Genomic DNA, 10209 nt, shown 5'->3' with positions numbered 1-10209 from the left:
TCTTTAGTTAGCTTGAATTGTTCTCAGAGTAAAAGTCAGACCCAAGAGAGCCTCTGATGCTTCTATGGGACATCACTTCACCAAGGAGGCTTCCTGAGAAAGCTCTAAGTTGGACTTTATAGACAATACTTTGAGCCACCCAAGTCCTTCCTCTTGCCTGTAGACTCCCATGTTACCTGACAAGCCCAGGAGTAGGGTAACCAGGACCTTCCCAGCTATTGTTACGAGGGTGTCCAGTATTGTTTTCAAGCGGGCAGTGACGGCAGTGATTTTGCCTAAGAATTCTGTCATCTTCCCCTTGGTCCTTGCTTCAGAGACACTTTCCTCAGAAGATGTGCTACTGTCAGACTTACTGTCATCAATATCCAGATTGATTTCACCTGCCTGTGAAAAAAGTTCAGCCTACTTTTCAGTCTCATTATACATTACTACCCTTCCCCATAGTATGCAGTCCAGCCAAACTGACGTGGTTGATGTTCCTTATACAGGATACTTCATTGCTATTTTTTTTGAACCTTTGTACTGGAGGTTCCCTATACTTAGAAGGTATTTTTTCTTTCCATCAGTTTCATAGAATCCCTTAGTTCCTTCAAGACTTAGCTCAAAATCCAAAATATCAATAATCCTATAAAGGAAATGATCTAAATCACTAATAATTAGAGAAATATAAATTAAACCACTTCTGCTTCATACCAATTAGATTGACAAAGGTGACAAAAAGGGGAAAGATGAATGCTAGAGGGACTGAAGGAAAACTGGTAATTTAATGTACTGTTGGGGAAGCTGTGAATTGGTCCAACTCTTCTGGAAACAATTTGGAACTATCACCTCCAAATTATTAAGCTGTATATATACCTTTTGACCCTTGGATACCATTACTAAGTCTGTTTCCCAAAGAGATAAAGAAGGAAAGTACTCACATGTACAAACATATTTATAATAGCTTTTTTTGGGTGGCAAAGAATTGGAAACTGAGTGCTCATCAATTGGGAGATAGCTAAATGATTTGTGATATATGTATATGATGAAATACTAAGAAATGATGAAGTGGATGGTTTCAAAGAAACTTGGGAAGAATTATATGAACTGATGCAGAGGGAAGTGAGAAAAATCAGGAGATCAATTTATACAATAATAACAATGCTGTAAAGACAAACAATTATGAAAGACTAAGGAATTTTGATCAACACAATGGCTACGCACAACTCCAAAGGACTCATGATGAAACATGATATCTAGTTCCAAATAGAGAGATAATGGACACAGAGTGCAGACTGAGCCACATTGAGGGTGGGGAAAGCAGTTATGGCCAAAGTGGGAATTTTTTTTTAAGGTCTATAGATGTTTGTTACAGGGGGAAAAGACTCAGCTCAAGTATCATTTTCTACACAAAATCTTTCCAGATCTCCCTGTTAGTGTTCTTTCACCATAAACTACTTTGTTTGCATAAGTTGTAAGTACTTGTCTTCTAAAATGAAATGTAAATTCTGACAGCAAGAACCTCAAGAGTTTTATTTTTGTATTCCTAGTACCTAGCATGGTGCCTGGCACAAAGGCAATTCATAAATCAGTCAGTCAATAAGTATTTATTAAGCACCTACTATGTACTAGGGGCTATGCCAGGTGCTTTTGATACAAAGGTAAAGGATAGTCCCTGCCCTCAAGTAGCTCACATTCTAATAGGATAGACAACAAGCAAATTACTACATATGAACAAGCTATAGACAGGATAAATGGGGAGTACTCAATGGAGTTGGAGGGTACTAGAATTACATGGGATTGGAAAAGGTTTCCTATAGAAGGTAAGATTTTACCTAGGACTTGAAGAGTACTAAGAAAGCCAGCAGGTAGAGATGAGAAGACAGAGTATTCTATACAATTGTATATAAAATACTATTTGAATTGTACAGAATCATTTAGAAGAGGTATGGAAGAAACATCCTGTGAAAATGTCTGGACTCAGGAGAGAGAGTGTCTTTGTTCAAGGAACAGAAATAAATGCTTGACAATCTATTGACTGATGGAAACTAGACAATAGCATGCCACAATCCCTTTACTTTCTTAGGTAGTGAATAGAGTAGGAGTGGAATCTATTTAAGTTCCATAGGATTCTGTGACTTACATATCTAATAAGGCATAAAAGCTGTAACTGCCTTCATTCCCCTTCTCTTTGTGATAAAGCTGGACCTGTCCCTTGATTTCCTGGTCCAAGACTAAGAACCCCATTATACCCCATTACCTTCACCAATCAAAGTCCAATTTTATCGTCAGGCCTAAGATAGCATGGAGTTTCACTCACTGTTTCTCTCTCCTCCTCTATCTCCTCCTCCATCTCTTTTCGATGGGAAGGTAAAGGTGACTCAGGAACAAGGGATGTCACCAGCTTTTGGCTCAGTTTTATGACGATAAGAGATACAACCAGCATCCCAATGTCTGGACCCAACAGACGCACAATATTGCTAGAATCCACCTGGCTGAATCTGTGGAGGGGAAAATATAAGTCAAGTAAAGAACTTTCCATGAACTTTTTTTGGGGGAGGAGGTGGGAAATTATGGTGTTATTTTCCCAACTCCTGGATTTCATGGGAGAATTTAGAGCTGTTCCTTAGAACATTGGAGGTAGAGCCTACCTTATTAATTTTTACAAACATAGATACTGAGGGGAGTGACCTACCCAGCATTATACAGGTATTAAACGGCAGAGCCAAAATTCATACCTAGCTCCTCTGATTCCCAATCTAGGGCTTTTGTCACTACACCATGATAACAGTTATCAGAAGAAATAATTTGCTAGTTTGTGGAATACATAGATTTCTTGCTTTATCTTTCCTTTGGCTATCTGCCTTTTGGCCATAATTCTCAATTTGACAGACTTAAGTCTCCTTCCCCACTGTCATCCTTCTTACCATCTTCCCAAATGCCACTCATCCCTCAAGACCCACTTCAAGTCCCCCCTCCCCTTTCCCCAAGTACTCTAGCCCATCTCATTTCTCCTGTAGCATTCTCTGACTACTCTGTGTCATGTAGCCTTAGGCAATATTATTTTCTAATTGCTTCAAATATGTATGTGACTTGCCTTCCCCACTAGATTGTCATCTCCTCCAGGGAAGAGCTACCATCTCCTTCTTCTGTACCTTCCAACATCACCTAGCACAGAGCTACTTCTCAAGAAATACTATTTTAATTGTATAGTCATTTAGAGCCAATAACTGCCTGTTGCCCACCTTTACTTATCAAATCCATTCTTACCTTAGAATCCCCAAATCCCCAAGTATTACTTCCCAAACTGCACCTGTGAGAAGAGACCAAGGAGTCTTGTTCACATATATTGGGACTTGCTGTTTCCAGACCAACCACTTCACTCCTTTCTAATGATTCTGGTTCTCTCTTCTTGCTAGTCGGCCTGTTACTTTTTGGAGTGAGGCAGAAAGAAGCAGGATGGGTTGCTTGGTTCTACTGGTGTGTTGATATTCTGCATATAGCATATGCTTAATTAATCTTTATTGAAGAGAACTGAATTTTCAATGGAGCATGAAACCATTCCTTTCCCTTCCTGTCTTGGGAATCCATAAATGAATTAATTAAATGTATTTATTGCGTGCTTACTATGTGCCAAAAACTTGGAGTAACAATAGAAAAGTGACATAGTCCCCACCTTCAATTAGTTCATATTCAACATAGATGTGAGACTCCATATAGATATTCTCCCATTCCCAGAGTTCAGTAGTTGGAAGAGGTAGAGATCTTAGATCATAGATTTAGAGCTGAAATGGACCTTAGAGGACATTGAGTCCAACCTCCTTCATTTTATAGATAGGGAAAATGAGGTATAAGAGTGGTAACATAATTGATCAGGATCACAGAGATAATAAGTGCAGGATATAGGACTTGAACCCAGAACTTTCTGCCTCCAAGTCCAGTGCATTCTTGAGTATACTGTGCAGCTTCTTGCTGGAGTTAGCATTTGGAGCCTTCCTAACAGGGACTTTTATCCCTTGCCCTCCTCATCACTCCATTCCCCTTTCTCTCTTGCAATTCATTCTGTGATTTTGGTTACTGTTTTGCTAAAGTGTTGCCAAGACGGGTCAAAGAAAAGGAGATGTGTCCACCTTAGAAAGGTTTGGATAAAAGAAAGTGGCCCATAGAAAGAGAAAAGAATGATAAGACTTTACTCTTCCTCTGCTGAAATCAGGGTCCACTTTAAGTTCTGACTCCTGGATTCTATTGTGCAACAAGAAATCAAAGTATGCAGTTCCTTACCATCAGGAGGCATGAAATGAAAAGCCATCTGAGAAACCACTTGCAGCAGGAGGAAGAGGGCACTGGTGGAACAGATTATTCTCAGCAGATACTTTGTACTTCCTAGAAAAGGAATCAGGGAAAATTAAGGGTCACACTACCCTCAGGAAGACCCCAGTACCTGTGCTTGTCAATTTAATCTCTTTTCTATATAAAGTGCATGCCCCAGACTGTGCACACACACTACAATATACATCTCATACTCTCACCAGGGAAGTCTAAGTCATAATAGATGAATAGTAGGATCTTCTAGAGGTGGAATGGATGGGGTAGGGGGGGGGAAGGCATCAGAGGGAACTAGTCATGTTTTCTTTATAATAATATCTCCAACATCAATAGACTTTAAGAATTACAAACTGCTTTCCTCACAGCTACTTTGTGAGGTAAGCAGTGTAGGTACTGTCATCATCCCCATCGTGCATTTGAGGAAACTGAGGCTCAGGAAAATCAAACACTAGCATAGAGCTACTCAGTGTCAAAACAAATATTTGAACCTTGATCTCCTAAATCTAATTCCAAAATGCTTTCTCCTATTCCTTGGTAATTCTTTTCCTCCTTTGTGAGAAGGGAGACCAAATTACATTCATTGAATCACCTCACCAATTCAGACTTAAGAAAGGTCATTTTGAATTAGTCTCATACTGAAACTACAGAAAATTCCTATTTTTCCAATGTACCAGATTTAGATCAACAGAGAGATGATAGTCATGTATCTTCCTGTAATGAATATGTAAGAATAATGTGGAGTTGGTTTATGTATCAAATGACAATATAAGCTTGCAATAGATTTTTTCTTAGGGGATTAAGCTTTCCTCCTAAAGTTGAATTTTTTGTCATGCTATTAATTTGCTGAATATGTTCTCTTTTTACAGCCCTTTTTCTCTGTTTCTTTGATCACTTTATCACAGACAGTGCCAAAGTCAAATTTTCATCTAACCCTTTACCAAATGAATGAGATTCAAACAAATTCAGTTACACTACATTTAGAAAATACTTTCTCTGCACGTAACTCTTCTAGTGCTTTTTGTATTGGATTTTTCTATGTAGATAGCTCCTCTTGTAATCTCTGTCATTAATTAAAGTGTGGTAGTGCCATGAAGATCTTGGCTGAAGGCCCCACTCTGATTCTTACTTTGTGAGCCTAAAAGGGTCAATTAACCTCACTCTGGCCCTTTGTTTCCTCCTGCATAAAGTAGGGTTTATAGTTTTTGCCCTACTTACCTCATAGGGGAGTTGGGAGGAGAGTTCTCAAAGTTCTAAGTAGTTGTGGGTTTTATTATTTATAAAATATTCACCATTGATCACAGATTATTAACGATAATAGCTCACATTTCTAGAGCATTTTTTAAAGTTTACAAAGCACTTTTCCTATTGACCAGTAGACAGTATGACCGTTATTAATCCTCTGTTACAAACATTAGTGACTTAGAGATAGTAAGCACCTTGTATAAGATGAAACAGCAGTAAATAAGTGGGAGCCAGCACCTAAAACAGATCTTCCAGACTTCCAAGTTTCTTGCTGTCATAACCAGGGAACTCTTTGAAATCAATCTTTTGTTCAAGTCAGTGTCTGCATGACCCTTCTTCAGTCATACTATTTTGCAGTGGGAGGACATAGGGTGGAACTGTGATTTCATCCATGAGGGGAACTTTCAGTGCAGAGACTCCCTCTCCCTAATGCCGACTGACAGCTCGTCCTTCTCTAACAGTTTTAGAGCAGTAGTCTCTAAGCTTTTTTTATCTCATATTCATATCGGTTTTTTAAAAAAATGAGCATGCAATCCAAATATGTGCGTATTTGCTTATTTGTAAGTTATGTACATGTATTACTGTGCTAATTATGTATATTAGGAAAATGGAAATTTAAGCAGATGAGCTAAAGACAATATAATATTGTATCCAAGAGTCAATAGGAAACCCTTGAAGCTTACTGAGTGAGGAGTGGGAATGACATGAATAAGCTTGTGCTTTAGAAAAATCAGTTCGGCAACTGTGTGAATGGGAGAAGGGAGAAGGGGGAAATGGAAAGCAAGGAGAACTGTTATAGGGATATTGCAAAAATCCAAGTGAGAGGTGATGAGGACCTGAACTAGAGGCACGACTTCAGGAATAGAACAAAGGGGACAGATGGGAAAGATGTTGCAGAGATAGAAACAGCAATATGTAGCAACCACTTAGATGTGTGCGCGGAGGGAGAGGAAAGAGTTGAAGATGAATGTAAAAGGCTGAAAGGATGGTGGTGTTCTCAACACAAACAGGGAAGTTTGGACAAAGGGTGGGTTTGAGACAAAAGGTACCGTAATGCAATCTGCATTGCAGACCACAACTCAATCATACCTTTCCATCCTGCAAAACTCATTTAAAACGAAAGGGAAATGGGAGTGGGGGCTCTTATTCCCTGCTCTTGAGCCCAGAGCTCTCCCTCCAAGGTGCCTTGCTGAAGCCAGAAAGTGACCTGGAGGACAGGGGCTGGAAAGCTTAGGAAGGAAGAAATTTCCCTGTATAGATGCTGCTAAAGAGAACTATTGAGTTATAACTCCTCTACAAGGACATGCCTGGTTCAGAATGGGGGTGGTTGGTAGCTTCTACTGCTGAAAGACAGAAGTGCTGGAGGATGAGGTCAGGTATGGCTGTGTTGGAGACCAGCCCCCCACGATTGATTGTCACAGGGAGAGTGGGATGTGATCTATTCCCCCCACCCCCTTCAGATTGGTTGATCCACTGTACTTTGGAAACCATTTCGTTTTAGGAAGTTGTCATCAGGCAATAGGTTAACCAAATTACATTCATTGAATCATTTTTGTGTCAGGGAAAGACTTGAATTCAGATCCTCTTAGTTCTAAGACCAATCCTCTATCTCTTAGGCCAAATTGTCTCTCACTGGGGTACTATATCCAAGATAAAGTTGTCTGACATTCATGGTTCACAACACACTTTACACATATAATCTGTTTTGTTTGCCATATCAGTCCTATGAGTAGGTATTATTAGATATCTTGGAGAGTTGGTTGAGTCTGGGAGGTTAAGTGATTTGCATACGGTAACGTGACTAATATCAGAGGAGAGATCTAATCCCAGGTCTTCCTTATAACAAATGACATTCAATCCACTGTCTCTCATATGAGGTAGGTACTATTACTATCTTCATTTTACAGATGAAGAAACTGAGGGCTAGAGAGGTGGTCCCACAGCTAGCAAGTAAGCAGGATTTGAGTCAGTCACCAGCAAGTCCAAGCCCAACTCTCTTAGGCTGACTTTAAGACTGGATTTCTCTTCTCTTAGGAGCCCTCAGCCTCCATTAAAGTATTTACAAGCTAAATTCAGAGCTGAAGTTATCTATTAACATACCAGTTTCCATTGTTTTGGTTTTGTTTTGCCCCAGGGAGGTACTGTATAATACCTACAAGTTGAGAACATAATATTCTACTTTCTTTACCTTAATTGAAAGATTTTCAAGAGAGTGTTTACCTACCTTTCATTGAGATAGCTGAGGGTTTAGGAAAGAGTGGAAGGAGGAGTAAAAATATGAGGTAGACAACTGACATTCCATTGTACCTGAATGAGATAGCTGTAATAGAGAAAAAAATCAAGATGTCAGATCCTTAGCGGACAATAGAATAAACACCATCTCCCATCCCCTGCCCACACTGAAACCCCAGTTCAGTACCCCAATAGATTCCAACTGTTGAAGCCTCTTCCTTCCTTCAAAGCCCTATAGATGCTGCCTTCTCCAAAAACTTCTATGATTCACTTTCCCCTTCCCTTTAAGGTGAAAAGGATTTCTTTCTCTTCTTGTCTCCTGTAGCATTTTGTGTAACTTTGTATTTATCCCATTCTTTTTAGAATCATAGTTAAAATGTCATACCACACCAATTACATTTTAAGTGTCTTTAGACCAGGGTGTATATCCATATTTTTGTTTTTCCAGCCCCCAGCATAGGGTTTTATAAAGGATAGGCAGCTGACCAATATTTGTTGAACTGCAACAGGTATGATGGAATTTCATTCACATTCATTCTTGAGGCAGGGTTTCTTCATGTTTTTGGGGTCATGGGCCCCTTCTGGGGAAGACTATGGACTACTTCTCAGAAGAATGTTTTGAAATGCATAAAACAAAATACATAGGAATACAACGGAAATAAAATATATTAAAATGCAGTTATCAAGACATTAAAAAAAAGTTCACCCGACTCCATTTTGAGGATCTTTACCTATAGCAGAGGTTAAAGGAAAGGCTATTGGAGAGTGAGTGGAAGAATTGGGTTTGAGTCCTACCTTTGATATGTGTGTATATGTATGTATGTATATATATGTAAATGACTCAGTGCTAGTCTACCCAATTTTCTAAGAGTATAATTTATGAAGGACAAATTGAATTGGTAGAGGGAGTTTCCTTACTTGTGAGGTTCATTATAAAAACCACTGAACTTTCAGTTAAGAAATCACATAGATTTTTTTTCTAGTTCTTTCCCCACTTGTAATGAACTGTTCCAGTAATTTTGGACTGACCAGGCTCTCACGTTTTTGGTCTTTCTTTGACAATATGACCACACCTGTCATCCACTTAGCCACACAAAAAATCACTTCCAAGTGTGGTTGTGAAAAGTCAGAATTTCTACCAAGCTGAAAATAATTCGCCCAATTACAAAAATCTCACTTCACTAACAATGACTAATCTTGCAAAGTCAGGCTGGATGGAATACAGCATCACTGATGAACAAGGGACAACAATTTGGGGAAGTTGGTACACAAATAAATTTGTACCTTTGTGATGTCCCATGTTTACTACTATCATCCTCGGTTGAACTACATTCCTAATTGGGGACATGGTGAAGTAATGAAAAAATTATCCAAGTCAACAAACTTTGGTTATAACTACTGTGGTATTTCAAATGAATTCTCTGGATAATCATCTTATATCTTTCCCTTTTATGAGAAGATACAGTCTGAAGTTGTCAGTTTATTCATAGACTCATAATATCTTACATGGAGCACCTCAGAGGTCATCTGTTCTAATCCCTTTATTTTACAAATGAGGAAACTGAGACCCAGAAAGTTTAGGTAACTTGCTCAAAGTCACTTAGATAAGCAGCAGAGGCAGTATTTGAACTTATGTCCTCTGACTCCAGAGTCAAGGTTCTATTTTTGAGGTCATATCTACATAACAATTGGCAATGTAGCCAAAAAATCAGTTATGAACTGTCCACATAACAAAATGGGACTAAATATTTGACTGACTTTATTGGCTACGTTGATATCCTATAGACACACCTTTCCCTCCCCCAACATTCATAAAGCATCTACCATGATAGTAAGTTAGGAAAGTTCAGAAAACATCCTAAACAGAGACCTGGCTAACTTTGAATCCAGAGTCTACTTTTATTGCTCCATCTCCTAAATACACTAGAAGAGCAACAGAATGTGCTCCTAATGTCCTATATTTGTCCTAGATTCTAGAAAAGGAAGAATTTTCTAGTTGATATTTCCAGACTGAAGGTCTCCAGTGTATCAAGGTAGTAGCTTATCTCCATCTGGAAATAAAGTGAAATTGTCACATTCTACAGATCTATGAAAGATGCTCTACGGAAAGTTTTCTACCTCAACTACTTTGGGGATGAAGCTTACCCACATATTGTGATTTTCTTCTCAAAAGGAAGAAAGCAATCTTACCTGCAATGAGGGAGAATGGTAGAAGAACTCTAAAAGTGAGCCCAGAAGGGACATCACTGGCCATGATCTTCAATCTGTTCACAAAAAAGGCCAGGAGCACTGTATGTTGGCTCAGCCCTGCAGACTAGACTGTGGTGGAATATGGAAAGGCTTTGCCACCTCTTCTTCAGGCTGCATACTTTGCTTTTCATCACCAACCTTTGTTCATGGCCAGAAGGTATATCAGTCAACTTTAAGAAG

At 39.0% G+C, this 10209-nt stretch overlaps 1 protein-coding gene across 1 annotated transcript; it reads right to left on the bottom strand.

The window, feature by feature from the left end:
• Positions 1-2248: 2248 nt before the first annotated feature.
• Positions 2249-10033, bottom strand: LOC140518618 (piezo-type mechanosensitive ion channel component 1-like). Its single transcript, XM_072630931.1, has 4 exons — positions 9970-10033; positions 4261-4362; positions 3250-3292; positions 2249-2480 (listed from the first exon to the last, which is right to left on the bottom strand). The coding sequence occupies exons 1-4, from the start codon at positions 10031-10033 to the stop codon at positions 2249-2251; spliced, it is 441 nt and encodes a 146-aa protein (XP_072487032.1).
• Between the last annotated feature and the right edge of the window lie 176 nt (positions 10034-10209).

This window comes from Notamacropus eugenii, chromosome 1 (genome assembly GCF_028372415.1).
Source record: "Notamacropus eugenii isolate mMacEug1 chromosome 1, mMacEug1.pri_v2, whole genome shotgun sequence".
In the NCBI taxonomy this organism is placed as follows: domain Eukaryota; kingdom Metazoa; phylum Chordata; class Mammalia; order Diprotodontia; family Macropodidae; genus Notamacropus; species Notamacropus eugenii.
This window is presented reverse-complemented; position numbering and strand designations above follow the sequence as displayed.